Below are 25,209 nucleotides of genomic sequence, written 5' to 3'. Positions count from 1 at the left end.
TGCCTGCACTATGTGCCACAACATTTCATTGTTCATTATTATTATGTTTATTTAAGTCAGCACGCATACATTTATAATATAAGCTAATATTTGATAAGGGCTACTGCTATTTCTACTACGCTTTTATACTTAGGCCTAATACACTACTTTTTTGTTTGTTTAGCACTGTTGTTGTTGCTGATCATATTGCACACTTCTCTCTCCTCTTCTTGTTTGCTGCTAACATTGTTGTTATTGTTGTTGCTCTGATTGCCGCTGCTGCTGTTGCTATTGCTATTGCTGTTGTGTGCATCGACTGCATCCAGTTCTCGCAGCGTAATCTTTTGGAAATCACAATCGATTATTCTTTTGCGCTTGCGCAACGGCCGAGTGCTCTCCGCCGCAGCAGCAGAGCCGTTGCTGCCCCCCGTTGTGGGCGATGTGGGAGTGGCCTCCCTGGTCTCTTTGGTTTGGATGATCGTGCGTTTGGACTGCAGTCGCGTTATCTTTAACTTGGGCAGCTTCTGGGTATCCGCCTCAGCCGAGCTGTTGGCATTGCACCCGCCCTCCTCCGACTCAACATTGTGCAGAACGACGCAGTGTGTCGTCTCGCCCAACATGTCCTGCGAGGAGTCTGTGACGGGCGACGTCGCTGGCGATGGTGTTGTCCTAGTTGTCGTTGTCTTTGGTATAGATTTCTGTTCCTCCTCCCGCTCCTGCTCCTGCTCCTGCTCCGGCCCCTTTTCCGAATCCAATTCCTGCTCCTTTTGCTGTTCCAGCTCCATCGGCCGCTCCGTTTCCGTTTCCAGCTCTGGCTTGGCCTTGCTGCAGTCCAACGGTTGTGGCTGCTCCTCAGCTGCCGTGTTCGCACGCTCCTCATCGAAGCGCTTGCGGTGCTCGGGAGTCAGGTGCGCCTTGTAAAAGTCCACGACGGGCAAGGGCACAGGTATGGGTATGGGGAGCGGTATGATAATGGGATACGGCACCATCACCGTCACTGGCGGAGCGGCGCCGAGCAGAGCACCCAGCGCTCCAGGCAACTCCGGCTGCATCTGCGGAGGCGGTCCGAAGTGAGCGCCGAAGCCACGCGGCAGCATGCCCGGCAAAGGACCGAGGAAGGGATGGGGCGGCGGCGGTGCAGGTCGGGCGCCAAACGGATGGCCCAGCATTCCGTTTGGCGCTGAGGCGAAGTAGCCGGCAGGCAGACCAGCGGTAGGCCGACACGGCATAGCCGGCGGCAGCTGCTGTTGATGCTGCTGCTGCGGTGGCTGCTGCTGCGGCTGCGGCTGCGATGACTGCTGCTCCTGCATGGGCGACAGGGGAGGCAACGGCACACTGGAACCGGCAAAGTCGGTGCTCAGCGTGGGCGGCTGCTGCTGCTGTTGTTGTTGTTGCAGCTGTTGCTTCTGCAGCAAGCTGGCAACAGTCTCCGTGCCGGCGCCGACCACACGATGCGGACGCTTGCGTCGGCCTGGCTTGGAGCCGGAGTTAAGTGCGTGGTGGCGCTGCAGCGGAGCAGCCGGCGCCTGGGGAGCCCCAGTCAGGGGGGCTGTCTTTTGCGCCAGCAGTTTGGAAACGGGTGCCACTGAGATCAGAGGTTTGCTTGGATGGGTGGGCGATGTGTGGCAGGGCGAGCTCCGCTTGGAGGCGGACGCAGAAGCGTTCGCAATGCACACAGCCGGCGGGCCAGGCGACACCGAAATGGTAGACGCGGGCGAGGCCGAGCGACTGCGACAGTTGCGCAGCCACAGATCGGGCGTGATAAGGCCCGCTCCGTCACCAGCGGCCGCGGCCTCCAGGCCCTGGTCCCGCAGGTGCGGATTCATGTCCAGGTGTGCCTGCGTCTCGTTGCAGAATATCTGCATCTTGTACTGGTTGAGGCATTTCTCCGAGCAGAACTGCAGCTGCGATGCGCCGTCCTGGAAGTCCACATAGCTTACGGCGTGTCTCACGTGCTTGCACCAGTCGCACGTCTTGGCCTTCTTGAAGGACGCCCGACGACTCTGCGCGAAACAGGACTCGGAGCAGTAGCGCGGCCCATCCGTGCTCGTCAGATAATCCGGCGCATTCTCTGCGATCGGGCGATGGCACCAGCAACAGTTGTTGTAGTCTGCAACACAAGCCAAAGAGAAATAGAGAGGTTAGCACAAATAAAGTATTGAGAAGCGCATAGAGCGGCAGCATGGCACAAGTTAACTTAGATTGAATTACTGGAAATGGGAAATTGATTTGTGAAAATGTATGTAAGTAACAAGCAGAAGAGGACGGTGCGGTACTCATATTTTTGACCAGAAAGAGGATTTTGGTTCCGATTTATCAAAAAAGTTCTCTGATTATAAAGCAACATGCAGCAAAAGCTAGATCGATGCAGGTGCTTTATGCTTTCCATGTATGGGTATGATAAGCGTACAACATTTTGCAGTACTCAGGCAGTTCACGAGAGTGAAATGAGTGTATTGATTTTGTGCAAAGTCCGTCCGTCTGCATTTTCCGATATCCAAAAAATCATATTAGCTAGAAAGGTGAAATTTGAAATGTAGATCCGCGTCGAACCCCCCCAGATCAAAAGCTATAGTAAATTTATATCTCCTACAGTTTAAGAGCCACCAGCTTCAAATTTGGATAGTTAAGTCTCCTCTATCGATTACCCATAAATAATTGTTGCGCTTTTCAGGGGTGTGGCATATCGAAAAATACCCTGGGATGTGAATGAGTATTCTGCAATTGCTGACGGCCCGACTGAAACGTTCTTAATTGTTTTTTTATACCCTGAACCCATTGAAAATGGGAAATCAGGGTATAATGGTTTTGTTAAAATGTATGTAACAGGCAGAAGGAGGCGTGGCAGACCCCACAAAGTATATATATTCTTGATCAGGTCGACGAGCTGAGTCGATTTAGCCCTGTCCGTCTGTCTGTCCGTCCGTCTGTCCGTATGTTTGAACGCGTCGATTTCAGAAGATATAAGAGCAAGAGACTTCAACTTTTTTTTAAAACCCCTAAATCCACCCCCTCACCCTCATCTTTGTAAAAGTCGTATATCAAATACTAGAAACTTGTGCTTCGATATACACATACATTTTAACATTATGATTACGTTCTGAAAGTTTCATTACGATCGTACGTCTAGAAATTAAATTATTCAACAAATAAGTTCTCATAATATTGCCACACTGCAGCGCAACCCAAGCGCAATCGCCTGTATATGTGAGTGTGTGTGTATGCGTGTGTTTGTTTGTATGTGTATGTGTGTGAATTTGTTTGTTTGTATGCGGGTGTGTGTGCATATGTTTGTTTGTATTCGTGTGTGTGCGTGTGTGTGTGTGCTAATTATTATTGAAATATCAGTTGCTTGTAGGGTTCAGGGGATCTCGTAGTCGAGCAGTCTCGACTAGAGATTTCTTACTTGTTTTTTTTACAACTTTGTTTGAACTAATACTCTCGGGCAGTGCATAAGCCTATTACTAGTTCAGGATCCAAAAATACGACTATATTTAAGACTATCAATAAATCAATAGGGAGAAATGCGACTGTTTCAACTAAACCACAGATTTTGATAAGTCGGAAAAATTATGAGGCTTATCAATAATGCAATTAGTAGTAATATTTCCGAAGTGAGTAGGGAGGTAGGAGGGCATTTCACAAAATGCAATTTACTTCATTCTATGCAGAATAGCAATAGAAACATCCACAAAGTTTCTCTCAACTGACGCAACTATTAAATTTCGTTACCAGGGTGGGCTGCCTTTGCATTGGTCTGTGCCTAGCTCCAAATTCCATTTTCATTTGCTGGCAAGCACAGCCCATTCAATAGTCGATTTTTCAAATTTGTAAACCATCTCTGGGTCTTAATGAATCTGTTGTTTGATAATGCAGCATCTATGGAAAAAAAAACACACATACACACGAAAAGAGGAAAAGGAGTAAAAAAACAAATCTGCCAAAACCAGTTGATGGTAAAGTTAGCAAAGTTTCAAGCCTGTCTGCCCGCAAAATTCGCATAATGATTGACTTTCAGTTGTGAGCAGTCGTCGAAAGTGGGAAAGAGAAAAGGGAGGAGCAGGCGAGGGGAACTTTTCATGCCGAGCACAAGTCGAACTTATCAGATTGCAAGGAATAAGGATAACAGCAGCAGCAACAACAGCCTCAAACAATGCGGAGGGCACGGAATTTATGATTTAGTTTTTTTCTTTGTCTGCCGCCCAAGACAAACTAAATAGTTGCGTATTGAAATATCCAGCATAATTAAAGAAGTATGAGTGATCTAGTCGACACTGCTCGACTACGAGATACCCTGAGCCCTCCACTCTGATATTCTAATCATTCTGTACTTCTTTTATGCATAAGTATGAACGTGCTCTGCTAACGGCGCAGTAAGCAGCGACTGCGCTTGGGCTGCATAATTTATTTTGTAGACATACAATCCTAATGAAGCTTTCAGAGCGTAATAATATGGTGTAAATGTATGTAAATTCCAAAGCACAAGTGGGCGTGGTATCCAAAACATGTAAATTACAAAATTTTTTTATTCACCATATGTATATACAGTGGCTCACACCTTATTTCGTGCAGCAGCATAGTACAACTTTGAAACCGTATTCCCGCTAAACCAGTAAAGATATCCAAAAAATTTAAATGAGGTTTTATTTATTGGTTATTCATTATGTATTAACACTTTCAATTATTTTTATATTATAATTAATAAGATTTAAAACTAAAGAACACTAAAAAAACAGCCCTTTTCCATGTCACAGCTTATTTCGTGCACTTCACTTTCAATGACTTTATTGTCCAAAAATTCTTAAATTAGGATAATATTTTAACTAATTTTTGTTTAATCACCTCTTTGAATAGTGATTCCATCGAGTTTACTCATTTTCAGGTGATTCCGCTGGAGATTTTTGGCCAATCCTCCAACAGGGCTGTTTTGAGGTCATTTTTATTAAATATTGACCATTTCCGAATGGCCACGCCCAATTTTGCCCACAAATTTTCTATAACGTTCAGGTATGACCACTGGGCCAGCGGATTTACCACATTTAGACTGTTCCAGATCAGCCAGGACTAGTCAATACCAGGTTTATTGTGTTGGTCATTTGCCTGATGCAATCGGGATCGCCCTTCTAGACCCAGTTCTTCTGCATTTTGGAGCAAATTCTTCTTTAAAGAGGATTGGTACATGTTATTGCTCATATTACCATCAATGAAAACTAAGTATCCAACTCCCAAACCCGACCTTCAGGCCCAACCATGCAACAGCCACAGCCATAGCTCATATTTGGTTTTAGTTGCTGATCTTGGAGCTCAGTATTTGCTTAGCGGCAATCATATTGGAACCCATCCGACGCAAATATATTAAATTTCGACTCATGTGCATATATATGGGTCGGATTGGAAGCAATCTGCCTGGCGCCCACCAAATACCGAGCTCAAAGATCTGCACCTAAAACCAAATATGACCTATGGAAGTGGCTGTTGCATGGTTGGGCCTGAAGGTCGGGTTTGGGAGTTGGATACTTAGTTTTCATTAATGGTAATATGAACAATAACATGTACCTATCCTTTTTGAAGAAGAATTTGCTCCAAAATGCAGAAGAACTGGGTCTAGAAGGGCGATCCCGATTGCATCAGGCAAATGACCAACACAATAAACCTGGTATTGACTAGTCCTGGCTGATCTGGAACAGTCTAAATGTGGTAAATCCGCTGGCCCAGTGGTCATACCTGAACGTTATAGAAAATTTGTGGGCAAAATTGGGCGTGGCCATTCGGAAATGGTCAATATTTAATAAAAATGACCTCAAAACAGCCCTGTTGGAGGATTGGCCAAAAATCTCCAGCGGAATCACCTGAAAATGAGTAAACTCGATGGAATCACTATTCAAAGAGGTGATTAAACAAAAATTAGTTAAAATATTATCCTAATTTAAGAATTTTTGGACAATAAAGTCATTGAAAGTGAAGTGCACGAAATAAGCTGTGACATGGAAAAGGGCTGTTTTTTTAGTGTTCTTTAGTTTTAAATCTTATTAATTATAATATAAAAATAATTGAAAGTGTTAATACATAATGAATAACCAATAAATAAAACCTCATTTAAATTTTTTGGATATCTTTACTGGTTTAGCGGGAATACGGTTTCAAAGTTGTACTATGCTGCTGCACGAAATAAGGTGTGAGCCACTGTATGTATGTATGTATGCAGTAAATCTGAAGTCTAATAGCTTTAAATGAGGCTGAAAAAACAAAATACATTTTTCGATTATTCTCGACAAAAAATTATCGCATGAGTTATCGAAAAAATATGATAAACTTGTACTGCATATGGGTCACACGAGTATGCATGTCAAATTTCACCTCTCTAGCTGTTATAATTTCTGAGATCGACGCACTCATACGGGCGGACGGACGGACAGACGGACAGGCCTATATCGACTCAGCTCGTCGTCCTGATCAAGAATATATGTTCTTTATGGGGTCTGTGATGATTCCTTTTGCCTGCTACATACTTTTCACAAAACCATTACCCATTTTCAATGGGTTCAGGGTACAAAGAAGAGACTGCTAGACTACGAGATCCCCTGAACCCGTCAGGCAACTGAGATTTCAATAATAATTCGCACCCACACACGTACACACACTTTCACATACTCAGGCGACTAACTAATGCGCAATCATGATTTTTATAGGAGCCAACAACGATCTCAATATATGGATATAAATAATAAGAATCTAGTCGATCTATTGCTGTCCGTTTATCGCCCACGTAGATCTTTCATCTGGTAAGATATATCTGACTCCGGCTCCATGCGCTCAATTCAATATAATAATTGAGTATATGTTTGCTGTGTGTTTATGGAGCGAGTGTCTCCAAATTTGACATACTTATTCTTTAGGCTTCCAGAATGGACAACAATATTGAATATTCAGACTGTTGTTTATATTACAGCCCTAAACAGTAAATGCCAAACTACATATTTAATCGTTCTTGAAGTGGTATACAGTGGTCGGACATCCACACTCACCTATCTTATCATCAGTATGCGATGTCGTCAGGACTGTGGCCGACGGCTTGCCAATTGAATGAGGACTCTTGGAGTCATCCTCGCGCGAGCTGCGGGTATCGTGATCCGATGGAGTTGTCGTATTGCTGTGGCAGTTCGAGTTGCTCGCCTTGCGATTGCTGCAGCTGTTGTTGTTGTTGTTGTTGTTGTGGAAAGCTGTTGCCAAAGCACTGCTGCGACTGCTGCGAAGATGACTGCGTTGCTGCTGCTGCTGCTGCTGCAGTTGCTGCTGTTGTTGCTGTTGCTGCTGTGTGGCAACCGCTGCTGCTGCAGCGCTCTGTAGTAGACGCGACGTCTTGGCCGTCAGGTCTAGGCGATCCACATCGACGCCATCGAAGCCATACCAGCCGAGTAGCTCGTTCATCGTGTGCTGCGCGAATTCCTGGAACGAAACAGAGCCAGAGACGAGGAATGATTTATAGATTGTGTGGCATGCCAAGGGTATACGGTGTCGCTGTTCAGCCGAATGCTGACACAGTTTCGGCATTTCCATTCCTAACTGCTGAATATAACTGAACTGAACAGCATTCAACACTTTCTGGCTAGCTCCAAAGCTGGCTGAGAGCGGGCCAAGCAGACCTATCTTTTCGTTTCGGGCAATTCAATACGACAGAGAGAGCGGGAAAAAAAGAGAGCGGGAGAGAGAGACTGATTCTCTTGAGAGGCGCAGGTGCAGCCCACTGAGCCTCATAATTGTGGCTACTTGGGTAATTCTTGCCGCGGCAGCAACCACAACCTGATGGGAATGCAGTGGCAACTAGCATATGGATATGCCCTAGCTTAGGGCTTTTTATCTGGTTTAATTTATTTGTATCGGTCAAGTATCGAGGAATGGATTATAAATGCGTCTGCTATCCAAACTGTTTTGCTTCCAATTTCAGCGTATCTGGGGAAGAGAGTATAATTGAACTAAATAGGTTAACTATCAGCTACTTAAAAAAAATTTTAGACGACCACTTCTTAAATTTATAAATAACTTGCTGATTACATGCATTCATGAAAATATGATACTGAAATCCAGAAGAACGGATACGTCACACATTGGGTTACAAGTCGAGTAAGTGGACTATTACAATAAGGATCAATTGTAGGATTATAGGACACTAATACACAATTATAAAAGACTTAAAAATACAAACATATCAATATATAAATATTTCAATATATCAACATATCAATTCATCATTATATCAATATTACAATATGAATCAAAGAAATACGACTATTCGCTTTTTTTTGTTAAAGTACTCAAACTCTACTGCAAATTGTCAGAATATGCACAGCGCATTAATATATCAGTATATCAAGCAAGTACATCTATAAATTTTTCTTGAAATACTTAAATTCTATTTAAGATTATTTAATTTCATCGGAATATTCATTATGCAACATAAATCAAATCGATACTTTTGTTGAAATACCTCTTAAGACACGCTGAACGTGTGGGATCTTAAATTGAAGATGCAATTTTAATGCAACTTTTGAGAGCACTTCTGAGAGTGTATTTTTAATAAGTTCTTCTCAATCAGGTGAGGCTGGCATTAAACCCCATTTGAAATTAATAACTTTGATGAAACTTGCAGCACATGCACACACACACACACACACACACACAGAGACACAGGCGCTTACATAAGGATATCAACTAACACACACGTAGCCGCAAAACGAAAGTTTATAATGGAAGCCAAGAGGTAAAAGGGGCGTGGATAGGATGGTAAGGGACAGGGGCAAGGGCCGGGTGGGTCGGAGTGACTGCCACAAATTCCAGGTGAGTTAGAGGCAAACGTACTCCCGTATAATCCTTTCTGTTGCTGCTGCTGTTGTTGTTTCTTTTCCTTTTTGCAATGGGATCTGGCTCTCGGCAGCTGCAGTTCCCGCACTCAGATGCTGGGCATGACATTGATATGCAATGGGCCAATGAATATGAGTGTGCATCTGTGTGTGCGTGTGTGTGTGCAGGCTTTTTGCATATAATACTCTTTTAAAATTGAACAACAACCATGTGTGTGTGTGTGCGAGAGTGTCTGATCGAATTGGAGAGGCAGTTCAAAAGCGCAAGGAGCTTGGCTGCGGCTTTTAAAGTTTGTTTCGGGCTTTTCGTTTCTTGTTTCTCGTTTCTTGAAATGAAACAAACCAAAATGATATATGTATGTATGTATGTTTGTGCATGAATGTGCTGTCTCTGTGTGGATACAGAAACATTTCACACAAGGCTACGCAACTGCATTAAGACGTATCAAATTACATTGAAATGCTCAAATTCAAAGTCGTCGATGTTGTTATTGTTGTTGCTGTTGATTTTATTCCAGTCAAAAGTAAAATGCCAAAAAGAAGGCAGAGGCTTTGCTTAAAAGGGGGCAGATATATGTAGCTGACAAATGTCGACACGACAGAATATTGACGGAATATGTGGTGAAATAGAAAAATAGATTCAAGAGTTCGACATTTTTTTTATAAATGTAAATGAATTGACTCTCAGGCCCATTTTCGATTCGCTTCCCAAAAATTTTGTTTGTCAATTGTTTAATATTAACATATAATTAATAGATGTGAGTACTTGAAAGAAAAGATTCATTGAACATTTGGAAGCTACAGACAATTTCCTAATCGTGTTTTGGGTATTTAATGGAGAGTATACTTATAGGCAATGCAACTCGAGCCCCTTTTCGGGCTACGCCACTGCCTTCGAAGGCAAGGCGAAAACATTTTTGGTGCTTCTGAGGAATGCTAAATTACTCATACGACATGTGGCCAGTGCTGACACGACCGCTGACAGCTCGAATGCGACAAGAACAACATGCAACTCGTGGGCGTGGCAGCCGACTGACATTTGTATGTTTATAAGTAATTCTTTTGTTATTGTTTTCGCTTCTTCTCTTTGGCAAATCTTGCGCAAAGCGTTCATTGTGTAAATTATTAATGGCGAATCGAATGAATCACTGTGCGGTGTGAAATCTATGCCAATGTCTCTTGACGGCTAACTTTGTTCACAAGCTGCAGCTTGGCACTTGTCATGCGACACCGAGATGCAGTGAGCCCTTCGACGTGGCCCACTGTACCCGCTGCACAGTGGGCAGGCAACCGTGGACCTTAATCACGCAAAAAGATGCCCAATCAGCGACGGCTGCGCGTCTCTGGCAGCGCCTGGAGCTGCGGCGCTCACACGCTCGCTTGACTCAGGCAGCAGCTTCGGGCCAAGTTTATTGTTGTTGCTGTGACTGCTGCTGTCTGCAGGGTATTAACAATTCGCACGATACAAATCTTGTGACTGCGCTGCAAGGCGTATCGATTACACGCCTCAGGTGCGACCTCGTCGCTCTGTGCGTGAGGGGAGCGGGGCCAGGGCAGGAGCTAGCAGGCGACAGAGGGTAGGAGGGGCTTGGCAGGGTGGGAGACGCACGCCCGGCTCAAGTTCAGCTCAGTCGCAGTCGCAGTCGCTGTCACACTCACAGCTACTCGCAGAGTCAAGTCCGACTGTGCGGTAATTGGAGGCGCGTTGCTGTTAGCTCTTAGCATATTATTTCCACCTTTTGATACCTCTTTCGCTCTCTCGGTCTCTCTATTATAATCTCTCTCTCCCTCTCTCTCTCTCTATTTCGTTCTCTCTGCCCCTCTTATGTCATTTTCTGTGGGGTTTTAATATCATTTGACTGTTAATTTATGTTTGGTTTTTAATTTCTGATTTGTGCGTTCGCCTGGACACTGTGGACTGGAGGGATTGGGAAAGGGGATAGAGGGCGGCATGATGGCCAACGGAAAAAGAAAAACAGGGTATAATAAAGGCGTGGCAGAAACAGTGTGAAGAGGGGCGGGGGGTCAGTCTCCAGCCGGGGGGCAGCCTCCAGCTACGACACGACGGCGACGACATTTAAGCTTGCGCTCAGTGCAAGCGCTGAAATTCTAAACCGAAATGCGAATAAAAATCAATTAATTAAAAAATGAAATTGTATGGCCTTTATTATTGTTGCTGTTGTTGCAGTATTTGTTGCCATGGAGCTTTATCTGTCTGTTGGCTATTCTCTTGCCTCCCGCCATATTTCCCCTTTTTCTTGAATTTTCATAATTAATGCTGAAAGAATCTGCCAGATACAGTTGGCAATTGCAATACTATCTCTTTCTCCCTCTCACTCTCTCCATCTTTCTAGCTCTCTCTCTCTCTCTTTCTCGCTTCTTGACGCTGTCTCACTGTCTGTTGAATTTCGCAAAATCTCAACTTACAAAAACATATCAAATTTTCGTTTTTATTATGAATCGCGAATGAACTGGAGCTGACTTGACGAGTGTTTTTTTTGTTTTCTCTTCATTTCGTTGTTATTGTATTTCTTTTTTTTTTTTTTTTTTTTGAGCCCAGTTCCAAGTAGCAATTCCCGTTGCTGAAGCTATTGTCTACACTGAGAAAAACGGTGATTTTGAATTTGATGCTGTGTTACGAAAAGTGACTGTGCCAGTCAAACAAAAAGTAAGTTACATGATGAAACAGGTAATTAATTTGAAATTTTTGGAGTCAGCCATATATCAATCATCAATCGGCCAACATTAAATCGTTAATTTTATTACCATATATTTTATTAAAATATATTATTAATAATTTGCAGCAAATACACTAAATATCTATTTATGTCAGACATCATAAAATCAGATATCAATCAATCATGTACCAAAATTATATTAAGTAAATGTTCAGTCAATCATAATCATAATTTAGAAATCATAAGTCAATCAATCATCGATCGTTTTTAGAAATTGCATAAAGTGTATGTCAGTCAGTCAGTCAGTCAATCACATATAAACTAAAACAATCAATTATTAATTAAACTCTTGGATAAATTCGGGAAACTTATAATCATTAAATGATTCAATCGATTGAGAACTTTGTATTTAATTTATGGTTAGTCAAATACAATATTTCATTCAATTATTCACAATGGCATAGAAAGTCCTTTAACACTCGAATGTAAGAAGTAAATCCTGCTCCATTTGGTTTTCATAGATTTAACCACAGGCAGTGCACGGGGCTTGGGGCTTACAGCTCGAAACTTGGGGTCTGTATGTTATGCGAGTCGGCCACATTAATACATGTCTACGGTTACTCAAAAAGAAACCTAATAGAATAATGTAAAGTATACTCTGGCAATGGCTAACGACGGAGACGTTGGGCAACCCAATACGCTTATAATAACTCACCCTGAACCCCGTAAACTGAACTCGGCTCAGCTTAGCTCAACTGAGCTACTGCTGCTGCTGCTGCTGCTGCTGCTGCTGCTGCTGCTGCTTTTGCTGCTAAAGCGAACTAAACCAAGCTGCACTACAGAAGAGGAAGGAATCGGAGGCGTTGCTGGGGCCACACCACCAGCAGCGCCACCAACAGCACCACCCCAAAAATAACAGCAATAACAACAACAAATTCTAGAATTACGCTAGTTTTCTCAACGTTAAGACACATACATGACTGTGAGTGCTACGTGTATGTGTATGTGCATGTGTGTGTGTCATGCACAAAGTCAGTCGGTTTTTAGTTTGTTGTAATCGAATATCGATAGCTCGGGATTGAATGACGCGCGTCCTTCTTTTGAATTCTTACATGACATACTTGGGAGCTAGCTATCTCTCTTTCTCTTTCCTTATCATTACTGTCTTTGTTTCTGTCTCACTCTATTTGTATCTGTGTGAATTTTCAGTTTTCCTCACATGTTCTTGTTGTTGCTGTTTCGCAACTCAATATTTTATTTCATTTTAATGTGTGTACATCAGATATGGGTTGACTCTATATGGATCTGAATGTGTATTGAATGACAAACATATACACATACATACATGCATGTATACTCTATTACAATGACCTTTCTGCTGTAGAGAAGATTGACTATTAGCTAAGTATGCTATATAAAACTTTTTATTTTATGACGATTTTTTTATTATTTTTTGGGTATTTTTCTAAATAATAATATTAGCTATATTTTTATACCCTGAACCCATTAAAAATGGGAAAATAGGGTATAATGGTTTTGTTAAAAGTATGTAACAGGCAGAAGGAGGCGTGGCAGACCCCACAAAGTATATATATTCTTGAACAAGGCGACGAGCTGAGTCGATTTGGCCCTGTCCGTCCTTCTGTCCATCTGTCCGTAGGTATGAACACGTCGATCTCAGAAGACATAATAGCTAGAACCTCCATTTTTTTTTTTTTTTAAATGTCCGTATATACAACGCTCATATCGAGTTTATCACTACAAAATGATAACTCATTCCCATATCTCGACTAGAGCTTTCTTTGAAGATCAGTTTAAAAATTATATCTCCTGCATCTTTCAGGCTAGAGTCTCCAAATTTAATATGTATATTAAAATAAATTTTATGCAATTTCGGTTTTTGTTAAAATTTACCCCCCACCCCTAAATCCACCCCCTCACCCTCATCTTTGTAAAATTCGTATATCAAATACTAGAGACTTGTCCTTCGGTATACACATACATTCAAACATTATAATTATGTTCTGAAAGTTTCATTACGATCGTACGTCTAGAAATTAAATTATTCATCAAATAAGTTATCATTATATTGCCACACTGCAGCGCAACACAAGCGCAATCGCCTATATATATGTGTGTGTGTGCGTGTGTTTGTTTGTATGCGTGTGTGTGTGTGTGTGTGTGTGTGTGTGTGTGTGTGCGTGTGTGTGTGTGCTAATTATTATTGAAATATCAAATCCTTGTAGGGCTCAGGAGATCTCGTAGTCGAGCAGTCTCGACTAGAGCTTTCTTACTTGTTTTTTAAAGATATATTAAGTCATATATTTATGAATATAAAAATAATATTTTTTAATGATTTAATGCCTTATTTTTAAATCCAGATTTAGGATAATTTTAAAGCTATTAACTTAGTTAATAACTTTTGTTTTTCTATAATTTCTAATTTGTATACTTGGAAATTGTTCTTTTTATACCCTGAACCCATAGAAAATGGGAAATCAGGGTATAATGTTTTTGTGTAAAAGTATGTAACAGGCAGAAGGAATCATCGCAGACCCCACAAAGTATATATATTCTTGATCAGCACGACGATCTGAGTCGATATAGCCCTGTCCGTCTGTCCGTCCGTCCGTCCGTCCGTATGAACGCCGAGATCTCAGAAGATATAAGAGCTAGAGAGTATGTGTGCATACTCGTGTATACCATACGCAGTACGAGTTTGCTTTATTTTTTCGATAACTCATCCGATAACTTTTTTATCGAGAATAATCGAAAAATTGATTTTGTTTTTGAGCCTCATTGGAATACTATTAGACGTGGAGACTTCAGATTTACTGTGTATAAACATATGATGAATACAAACATTTTGTAATCAACAGATTTTGGATACCACGCCCCCTTCGTGCCCAATTCGTAAAAAACGTATTTCAAGTACTAGAGACTTGTGCTTTGGAATGTACACACATTTTGATGTGATTACGCTCTGAAAATTTCATTAAGATTGCATGTCTACAAAAAAAGTTATTCATCAAATAAATTCTCATACTTTTGCCCACACTGCAGCGCAGTCCAAGCGCAGTCGCTGCTTCTTTTATATGTGTATATGTGTATATATTTTCTAACTATATGTATATTTAAAATTTAGTACAAAGCAAATTTTAAGTTCACTATTTTTTGTTTTAACTAGTTTTTGCTATAATTTTGAAACTATTGATGTTACAATCATACTTTATTATGATATATTTAAATATATGTATATACATTTACTTCCCTTTATATCGATTATTGGTCGCATTATGCTTTATTTATGGGTGGATTCCATAAAGTTTATCCATCTATGTATAATAGTCAGCTACTCGGCCTCTTCCACCTCGAAATCTACGCTCTGTCTTATCCATTGCTTTGTGCATTTCTATACTCACTCATCACAAAGATCCACTCATTGCACTTGATGTCAGAGGAAACGTCAACGCAGCAGCAGCTGCTGCTGTTGAACCCGAGCGCCATCTGGCGTATGACAAAGTCAACAGTAGCTCGTAGCAGGTCGCAGCGTGACCCAACGCTACTCGTCGTCCTTCTCCTGACCGTTTCTATACTATCCCCGCATAATGTCGCCCACTGAGTATCTCAAATTAATTTAACGTTATTTTAATTTGAGCTGCTGCCATTTCGCTCTAACTAACGTGGCACAAGAGCGCCACCTGTGAAGTAGGGGACATCTGACTGATGCTGCTGCCTCCACAGGGTGCTTCACGTTACGCTCGCCCAGCACCCGCTATGCGCGTGTGTGTGTGTGTGTGTGTGTGTGTGTGTGTGTGTGTGTGTGTGTATGAGTGTGTTGGCAACTGCATTTGCTGGTGTTTTTGTCTAGAATTTATCATATTCTATTTTGTTTGTAATACAATATGAGTCGCTGTTATTAAAGTTCTGCTACTGCCGTGTCATTTGAGCTCTGCCTGCGCCTAACCCCACCCGCACACACACGACCTCCACCCCACCTCTCCCTTGCTGCTGCTGCTGCTGCTGCTTATCAATAGAGGAGAGAACTTTGAGTGGCTGCTAGGTCAGCGCTGTCATTGTACTTGTAACTTAATACCCTGCCCTGCTGAAGGCTATACGTACAACTCTGATATGAATGTGCGTGGGCAAGTGTAAGCAAATAGTGGAAGAACCTTGGGGCTTACCTTACCTCTGCATGATATAGAAATATACTATGCTATTCCTATCAATCCACTAATATGTAAAGAGAGAAAATTTCCAGATGTTTATACATTTTTTTTACAATATTAAACCGGTTCATTTACCTTAACATCGCTAACAATGAACTATAGCTGAATTATTCTTGAGCTAGCTCTCTATTTCTTATATTAATCCCTGAACTAATTGAAAAAGGGAAATCATTTATTAACACTGGTTCTTTGGTATTATGGTTCTTTAGATAGGATCACAAATATTACAGTATCAATAAAAGTTCTAATCTAATCTAAATTCTTTCATTTTGACTGTAGATTACCACATCATAATTTTTATTAAACTTTTAATTTGTTATTTATATAATTTTTTTAATTACTGATATTAGAAAAAACAAATTTCAAATGGAATTATTTTTTTTCTAATTCCAAATTTAAAGGACTTACTCAAAGAATAAAAAATGACTCGTTTAAAATGTCATCTGAATAATATTAATAATAAAAATTAGTTTTGAATATTTTACTCAAATCCATCAAAGGGAAACCTCCCTCTCATATTCAACTCGATTGGATGCTCGCTCCAGTAATAACCAATGTACTAGGTCATTCCGTCAAGTTTGTAGGAGTTCCAGCTTTGTGTTCTGTGTCTAGTTGAATAACTGTTATATTTTTCAATACCGATTACTACGCCCATTGGCCGTTATAAATAGAATACTACCTCAACATTAGCCTTTCGGCTGAAATGCGCAAAAAATGTCAATACGCGAGGGTAGTCATAAAAGTTAATATATTTACGTAATGGAAAGCTAAGCCAGTTTGGATTGAGATAATATTTTAAATGTATATGTATGCAAAAATTTATAATGGACCCTCAGTTAACAAACGCCTCGGATAACGAACATTTCGTATAACCAACTAAATGAGTTGGGAAATATGTTTTGCTCACCGATGATGAAAAATTTCTGTCTGTGGCGTAAATTCGGCTTCGCTTAACGAACAAGATTCTGAAACAGTCCATTTTTATACTCATGCACGAAAGTGAAATGAGTATATTGGTTTTGTGCAATGCCCGTCTATATCTCCGACCATTGGGGGCCTGGCAAATCGGATAAAAGTGTATCTCCCAAAGTTCTAAATGTAGAATGCTGAAATTTTGCACGTGAGCTAATGTTTCGATTCTTTAAGGATGGGTGGAAAAATTATATATGTATCTACGCCTAGTAGGCTATATTTTATTTTAGGCACTATTGATGCTAGAGACCTGAAATTCGGTATATATACGCAGGTTGACCTCCCAACTCCAACGAGCTATGATGGATTTATCTCCGCTCAAAGGGGGCGTGGCAAACCGCAAAAGTATTTTTCTCCTAAAGCTGGAAGCTTCAAATCGATTCCCCAAATAATATTGTTACGCCTCTTTAGGGGCGTGGCATATCAAAAACACCCTGTAATTTTTTTATTTTTGGAGCGTAAGCCTAAAATTTTTGCAGCTAGGTTACGGTTAACTTGTTCCATGAGCTGACCAAAAATGAAGTGTCTACGCCTAGTAGGGGCGTGGCAAATCAAGAAAAACTGAACTTTCTACAGTAGTAGAGCTAAACTTATCTACTAAATTGCTTATGAGATGTGAATGAGTATTCCGCAGTCGGTAACGCCCGACTGCAACGTTCTTACTTGTTTTCAATTGATAATAGATAGTTTTGAATCATATTGGGAAGGGAATGGAAGATTGAAGAATTGAAAGAATAGTTAAAACAGTAATTGTAACTAAATATATTAACTGCATTATAATATAATATTCCCTATTTGAAACAATGGTAAAAGATTACTAGCTTTTTGTTGAACAATTTTCAAGTTGTATCGAGTTATAAATTACTTAAAATTTTTGTACTAGTTTTGTGGAACTACTTGGACTATAAATAATTTATCTCTGACGCTCTAGAATTCCTAGAATAAATGTTATTTACTTTTTATTTTCTGTTCCACTTAGAGTAAAGACAGTGAAGGTTTGAAGCCATGTTGCCTTAGACACTGTGCCCTGAGAAACGTTGTCTTTGTAAGTATATCTATGGCACACTGTGGAGAACTCTAGCAGCACCCCACGGCGGTCTTTGTTGAGACTGTCCCTTTTCGCATATCCTTTCGAGACATTGTGCTCGGCGCGAATGAGTTCGGCTTGGCTTGAAGCGGCAACGAGTCGCTGTTATAAAGCGGAAACCTTGAAGCGTATCGTCTTACCACAGTCCTATCCAATTGCACCCATGAGACGCGTTAATGTTGCTCTTGTTGTTGTCATTGTTGGGTTTTAATTATGTTGTCTGTTATGTTCACTTTTCACTCTCCATTAAATTTGTGCCGCTCTCTTTGCAACGAATGTAGCTCATGATTATGCCACGGCCATTAAGCCCGGCTAAAGGAAAAACTCCGTTCGATTTTCACACTTAAATTCAATTTCCATCAGAGTGAAAGTGTTGCATACTTTTTGGATCGGCAATTCGTAGATGTGTCACAGCTTATCTCTACTTATCGTCTCAATAATTAGTTTAGCCAATTCAGCAATATAATAATAAAATATAAGAATCAAGTAAATTTTATTGTATTTTTAGTACGATAATTATCCATACAATTTATCTGCGAAATTCAATAACATATCTAGGACTACGAATGGATAACAATATAAAGAGTACAATTAAGAAACAAGAATAACTTTTAAATATCTTTTTAATGTGTAAGTATTGAAGCAAATTGAAGCAAAGTACGTTAATTCCTTGAATCATTCGTTTTCGATGCCAACTGAAGCAAAGCTGCCGACCCTGAGATGAGCCGGGAAGGGACAATCGGGCTCCAATCGAAACGTCGCTACGTCAGAGAGAGCCACACTAAAATATGAAATGCAAAATGTACAAAAAAAAAAAAAAAAAAAAAAAAAAAAAAAAAAAAAAAAAAACTGAACTCAATCCCTACGCAGCTCCATTCATTATAATAATTTTTCTGTTTAATAATATCATTGCGCTCAACTGCAAGCCAACGGCTACAATTTCAATTTACCGATCCGATTACACGTGCAACTACAACAACAGGAACAACAACAGCTACAAAAATGTTGCTGCGACCGCCGTCAACGTTGCTGCTGCTGTTGTTGTTGGCGTTGGTGTTGTTGCTGTTTGTCATCCGCGCGGGTCTCTGGCATTAAATTAATTTTGCTCATTTGGCGAAAAACTTACACACACACACACATTGAGCGTGCTAGAGAATGTTTATAGAACGAGAAGAACGAGAGGGAGAGCGAGATACAGCGAGGGGCCGGAGTAGGGCAGGGCGCTTAAGCAGCACAGCGAGCTAGCACAGGCCAAAGAGGTAAGAAGAGACACTGAGACTCAATGCGAGTCGAGGCAGGCAGTCTGCGTATATTTGTAGCCCACTCGCACATATACAGACACACACACACACAGACAGACTGACTGACTGACTGAGTGTGGCACTCGTTCACTCACTCGTTAAAATGATTATAAAAATTTATCAATATAAAATTACCAGCGCTGCTTCGGTTTACAGTTAACTCGCACAATGTTGGGGTAATCGTAATTGCAAGACGTCTACGTCTACGGCGACGGCGACGTCAACGCTAGCTGTGCTGGGGATACCAACTCCCTTTACGAATTCGCTGCGATGTAACGCTAATTGCAGAGCCAAGGCTCTAAACGCAACAGAACAGTTATTCCGCAATTTTTGTTATCGCAATGTAAGCCGAGTCGTCTGCTCCAACTGAATGCCGTGGCGTTCAGAGCAGGGAAGGGAGGCCTTCAGCTTCGGTAGAGAGTTTCAATGGACGAGAGAACATTTCATTGCAGTTGCATATTTGAAATTTCGAAATGCTCGCCGCATGCAAAATTGTAATTGAAACTGAACTGAGCTGAATTCGCTTCATCTTGTTGCTGTTAAGGGATTCGGATTATAGTGTTTTCCTGCACATTATTTTTGCGAAAAATCGCTCGGTCGGACCCGGCTGTAGTTGTTCTCATGACTTCTCTCGTAATTGGAAACTAATGATGAACTCTTACTCATTTGGTATCGTATTCAGGAAATTCATCGTGAAGTTTTAAAGGTGGAAAATATATTTCTCTAGCCATATAAACAGATTTATGAGTAATGCGCAAATGATGTACGCTTTTCGAAAAACCGTTTGAATGACATACTTTAGAATCCTTAAACCCCATTATCAGTTGTCCTTACTTGTTGTCGAAAGCATAAGATATATAGGACTTAATCAAAATTATGGAAGATTACTCAGTGTCCAGTCCGAACAGAAGTCTTTAATGAGGATTTTTAAAAAGATAAATATTATGAATATTTTAAATCTATGGTATGTAATAGTAAAAATAGTCAAATAAGTGTTGGTAAAAAACTGTTTGTTTACTTTACTTAGGAAAAGTTTTTTTATTTTTCGAGTTTTCCGCGTTCTGTTCACCCCGTTGGAATAGCATCGATAAACATTTCGAAAAGAAGACTTAAAAACCCGCTATATTCCAAATGCAGTGAAAAATACTCCAAATCAAATAAAAATTTCGATAAGAAGCATTTACAATATGCACACCTATCATTCAAAAATGTTTAGTTCGCAGTTGATCTATGAAAATTTGTGAACATTTTCATGAAATTCTGTTGGCTGCGCATCCTTGTTATTGAATACTATTTAAAAGCAATGTGCAGACAGAAGTAATTAATTATAAATGTGTTTGTTTTGTGCCAAAAATTCAGGTGACAATTACGTGACATTTACTCGAATAAACATATATATGTATATGTATGTATATATGTATTTTTATATGTATGTTTATGTGCAAATCTGCGTATCTTCAAGTGTTGATGTGGTTGCGTGGGTGGGTTTTTTGATTTCATTCATGAAACTCACCTTTATCTCATCGCTTGGCAGCTCTTTCTTGATTTGAACAACGCCGCCTGCCCCAGTTGGAGGCACGACGCTGGCTGCTGCTGCTGCCACATTGCCTTCACGTGAATTCGATGGTGATGTTTTGGCCGACATTGCTAACGGGACTCAATTCAAATCGTTAAGGCAACTGAAACGCGAAAAATTACGAGTTAAGCGAAAAGCACAGTAATTGAAATTATTTTTTGAACATATTGGAATCACACGATTATTTTCTCTTGAATATACATATGTCATTAATATCTAATTTGTTCCTGGATTTTCGCACTTGTTTTTGAAAATAATCTGCTGAACTCTTATCGCTTGTTTTAAATAGAGAAATATGCTTATTGATAATAAAGGATTCACAATCAGCTATTTTCTGAGTACAAATTTAGGGTTTCTAAGCTAAACTGATTATAGAACTTGTTACTGAAAATCCTACTCTTTAATCAAAGTGCTTTAAAATGCCTTAAATTACCTTCACCAAATTTCAAAGTTGTTTAGTTCTCTAGAAGATTACAATCTCTTCGAAATACAATTATATTTTTCGTTTTTCTAATACCACGAAGTTTCTTCTCCTGCTTGAGATCACCCAGATTTACAGATGTATTTATTTTCTTCTCGTTTGTAAAGCTAACGATCAATCATGGCATGTGTTGCATCTGCTCACATTATGAGCCAAACACGCCCACATCTACACCGCCCCATAATCCGTTTTCTTTTTCTACTTTTGCTTCTACTCTTTCTTCTTCTTGCTTGTCTTCGTTTTGGGTCCATAATTAATTACAGCGTCTTCTTAATTTTCACTGAGCGCCTTCGATACGAGTTTTACTGGGTGTTTTTGTGTGTGTGTGTGTGTGTGTGTGTGAGTTTGTTTGTGTCTATGCTTTGCATATTGTTTCGCATCCATTTGATACGCACGCAAGCAGACGGCGGCAGAGTATTTATATACCCGAACCTGTATCTGTAGCTGTGCACACATGCACAAGTAGCTGTATTTGCGCGTGTGTGTGTGTTCGTGTGTGTGTGTGAGCGTGTTTGGTTCGCGCGCACTTTGGTGTCTTGTAATTTAATACCTCATACGAAACGTTACCACCTATCGCATAACACAGCACACAAACACACACACACACACACTATTCAAAAATATAATTTACAATAACAAATGCCCAACAAGAGCCACACATACGAACATACCTACAAAAATATATTAACAATAAGAAGTAAATACATTTTGAGCGCGAGCATGAATGGAAAACTAAGAGTTCCCAACTATATCGGATATATGGGAATGTGGCATTATCTATAGCTAAAGCGGTTCTTTCTCGTCTGCCCTATATACATATGTAGCTTGTAAACGAGAAACTTTCAGCAGACTATAATTAATATCTGTTTTATATGTCGGGCTATATTCATATTCTGTATATACATCTTTCATATACAGAAATATTCACATCTGCCTCAGCATAATATATATATCATTTTGGATTAATTTCGAAATGTTCACACCAAATGCGTTTTTTATTTGCTCTTTACACCTTTGTTTATTAATTCTTATATATGTACATATATGTACATATGTGGATAGGTTTTAATGATATTTTCTTTGTTGATCTTTATCTCTTCTCTCTCACTGAAACAATTCATTTATTCGCGTTGTTAGCTTTCGCAAATAAAACAGATTTCTTGCTTCTTCTTATTTTTTTTTTTTTTTGAAAAGTATTTCAATTTCAAGGATTATTTTGATGTATCAAAACGTACTCAATTGATTTCACTTAAGTATATATGTATCTTGGTTATTCACTTCAGAAATTAAATATACATATACATATGTATATTTTCCAATGCAGCGCGCCTGTCCAATATATATTCCGAAAATAGCTTTATATTTTCGACATTGTGTATATATTTTGTATGCGGCCTTTCTCACTCACAATTGCCTTTCTTTTTCCTTTTCGTATTTTTTAATTTATTTATATTTCTCTTTTTTGATTTGATTTTCCGCTTTACAACAAACACCGCAACCGAACGTCAAGGAAAACCATGCCCAATGCTCATTTTCATTTTCACTTTTCACATGCACACCGCGGCACGAATACGATTTTCCGACGAATCTTCTGACTGCGTTGTTGGTTTGTTTCAAAAAAGTTTTCAGATTCTTCACGATTCTTTCTCGCTAGTTGCGCCTTTTCCTCTTCTTTTTCAATCGTTCGCTCCGAGCGACGTCCGCATGCGGCCGCGTTTCATCAACGTTTGACGCTGGCGGCCACTGCCATGTGGATTTTACTTATTCGCTGTAGGCTGCGCCGCACAGTGGTGCAGCGACCACAATTACGCTTGGAAAATATTCTAATGCTATCAATTCATCATCAGTTGAACAATTGTATAATGTGAACCTTGTACTAACGTATGCTGAATAAATTAAACAACATTTTATATAATATAAATTATATTCGATTTTCGATAAAATCACCGACCTTAAAATGTTAGTTCAAATTTACTCTTCTGTATAAAAAATATGTACCCACTGAAGTAAATATATATTTTAGAACGTTTGAAATAAATTAAACATATGGAAATTGAATTTAAGTAATTTTCGCCTGTAAACCAATACAAAAACGGTACTTTATATGCTGAATAGTTATCATATAATAAATAACTTTAAAGTATTCATTTAATTAATATACAGTCATTTGAGAAATTATAATTCGTATTTAATTATTGAAAGCCTATTTTACTTTTGTGTATTGTTCATATTGTTTCATAGAGTTTTTCCCGAATAGCTTTCAGTGTGCAGCTGCTGCTTGCGCTCTGCTTCGTGTTGTGGCCTCTGCTGCGTTTGCGCGCAGTTGTGGGTCCCCCACAGGCAACGACGACTTCCCAGTTCGAAATGCTGTTGTTGATGACGTATTAAATGGAGAGCGTCCCCAAGCACCCAAGGGTCTTCTCACTCCTCTCGGCCCACATTCCACCATTCCACATAGCTGCTGACTCTGATGAGTCAAAGAATTTTCCGTCTCATGAAAACGAAAACGAAAACGAAATAGTCTCAGTTTATTTCTCTCTTTCTTTCTTTCTCTCTCTCTCTCTCTCTCTCTCTCTCTCTCTCTCTCTCTCTCTCTCTCTCTCTCTCTCTGTGTCGATGCCTCTGTATTTCTCTCTTCTCTCCGTGTTTTGCCATCTCTCAGAGCAGTAGTGGATGCAACTTAGAGTGTGTTAAAAATAAATTGCATCGTGTGGCTGCTTACCTGCTCGATTCGGAAATATATTTTTATATATAAATATGTTTACATATATATTTACAATTTGTTGTTGTTCGTTTAAGAAAATTTATTATTGTGTTATGTCTAATTTGATTTAATTTATTTGCAAATTTCTTCTAGCTGCACTGAGATAAATGCACTTGAAACAATGAATTTCAAATACAAAATATAAATCTGAGACAGTTCAAGTAATTCGAAAAATTTGTATGAGCCACAAAGATCAAACTGTCATATATTATTGAAATTAGAAGATAAAAAGCCACTTCAGACTTGGACAAAGTTCATATTTGCTTAGATGATTCAATATCAAAATTGTAGAACACACCGAACCCAAAGAGATGGCTCAACAGTTAGGATCTAGCTGCCAATATTGGTAACGGGACAGGTTGATGGAAATGAAAAGCATGAAAACAGCTGCCAATCGTGCCCTGCGGCGATTGTCAACAATAATGTATGAAGTAGGCAGCTCGTAACAACTACATGCAGTACACACCTACATACATATATTTAGATATGTAAAGTGGTAAAGCGGTGCCAGTCGTCGGCGCCCTTTAAGTTATGGTACCTGGAACTGGCGCAAGAACAGAACATACATACATAAATTGGCCAAGACAGTCCACTCGGCTTTGGCTAACTTGGCTGTCTGTCGTCTGTTCTTCGGCATGCATCACCATCCACTCTTTGAAAAATAAAAGAAATAACTGAATGACTTGTTCAAATAGGACATCACAATAAGCAACAGCAGTAGCAACAGCAGAGATCGTGAGCATAAAAATAATTCAAAACAGCTGCCGTGTCAATCATAATGGGCGCGCAATGAACAAACAATGCAACAGGAGATAAATTAAGCATTGCAACAATTTATTTGATAGATTACATACAAATGTATGCACATGCATACATGTAAATATGTGTATTTAAATATGTATGTACATAATTCACTTTCGATTCAAGTGCCAAATTGAGTCCTCATTTTGTGTGCTGTACGCATATGTGCTGACTAATGTATTTTGTGACAACCGTTGAAAAATGCATTTAAGTATTTGATTTTTTTTCAGTCTATGTCAATGAAATTAAAAAAAAAAAAATTGTTGCTGCTTCGTTTCAGAACAAGCATACGCTGCTTAACGAGAACAGTTCATGTTGGCATTTAGTCAAGATCAGTTCATGTGACTCCGTGGCGCAACGGTAGCGCGTCTGACTCCAGATCAGAAGGTTGCGTGTTCAAATCACGTCGGGGTCAACGTAAATGGATATTTTTAAAATTTTTTTTTCCAATTTTTCGGCCATACATTTTTTAGTCCATATTAT

General features: G+C 39.9%; 1 protein-coding gene and 1 non-coding gene across 4 annotated transcripts; one reads left to right on the top strand and one right to left on the bottom strand.

The window, feature by feature from the left end:
• On the bottom strand, window positions 1–22,912 carry Sobp (Sine oculis-binding protein). Of its 3 annotated transcripts, none has more exons than XM_089261453.1 (4): window positions 22,397–22,912; window positions 20,618–20,783; window positions 7,005–7,425; window positions 1–2,089 (listed from the first exon to the last, which is right to left on the bottom strand). In XM_089261453.1, the coding sequence occupies exons 2-4, from the start codon at window positions 20,747–20,749 to the stop codon at window positions 144–146; spliced, it is 2,499 nt and encodes an 832-aa protein (XP_089117579.1). In that variant the 5' UTR covers window positions 20,750–20,783; window positions 22,397–22,912; the 3' UTR covers window positions 1–143. The 3 variants fall into 3 exon arrangements, with proteins under 3 accessions (XP_089117579.1, XP_089117580.1, XP_089117581.1); XM_089261454.1 differs by having other exon boundaries at window positions 22,570–22,912; XM_089261455.1 differs by lacking the exon at window positions 20,618–20,783 and having other exon boundaries at window positions 22,570–22,912.
• A 2,157-nt stretch (window positions 22,913–25,069) lies between these two features.
• TRNAW-CCA (transfer RNA tryptophan (anticodon CCA)) lies at window positions 25,070–25,141 on the top strand. Its single transcript has one exon. It is a non-coding gene; the product is annotated as a tRNA-Trp (tRNA).
• Window positions 25,142–25,209: the final 68 nt, after the last annotated feature.

Source organism: Drosophila navojoa, chromosome 5, assembly GCF_054131105.1.
Source record: "Drosophila navojoa isolate 15081-1374.11 chromosome 5, UAZ_NAV_1.0, whole genome shotgun sequence".
Lineage (NCBI taxonomy): Eukaryota > Metazoa > Arthropoda > Insecta > Diptera > Drosophilidae > Drosophila > Drosophila navojoa.
The sequence above is the reverse complement of the archived record's forward strand: the minus strand, read 5'-3'. Positions and strand labels throughout refer to the sequence as shown.

Bases quoted from the DNA above. Each gene is read 5' to 3' on its own strand.
- Sobp (XM_089261453.1), bottom strand. From the start codon at position 20,749: ATGTCGGCCAAAACATCACCATCGAATTCACGTGAAGGCAATGTGGCA. The intron at 7,426-20,617 runs GTGAGTTTCATG...GTTTCGTTCCAG, and splicing joins TGCCAAGCGATGAGATAAAG to GAATTCGCGCAGCACACGAT. The intron at 2,090-7,004 runs GTGAGTGTGGAT...CTTGTGTTGCAG, and splicing joins GCATACTGATGATAAGATAG to ACTACAACAACTGTTGCTGG.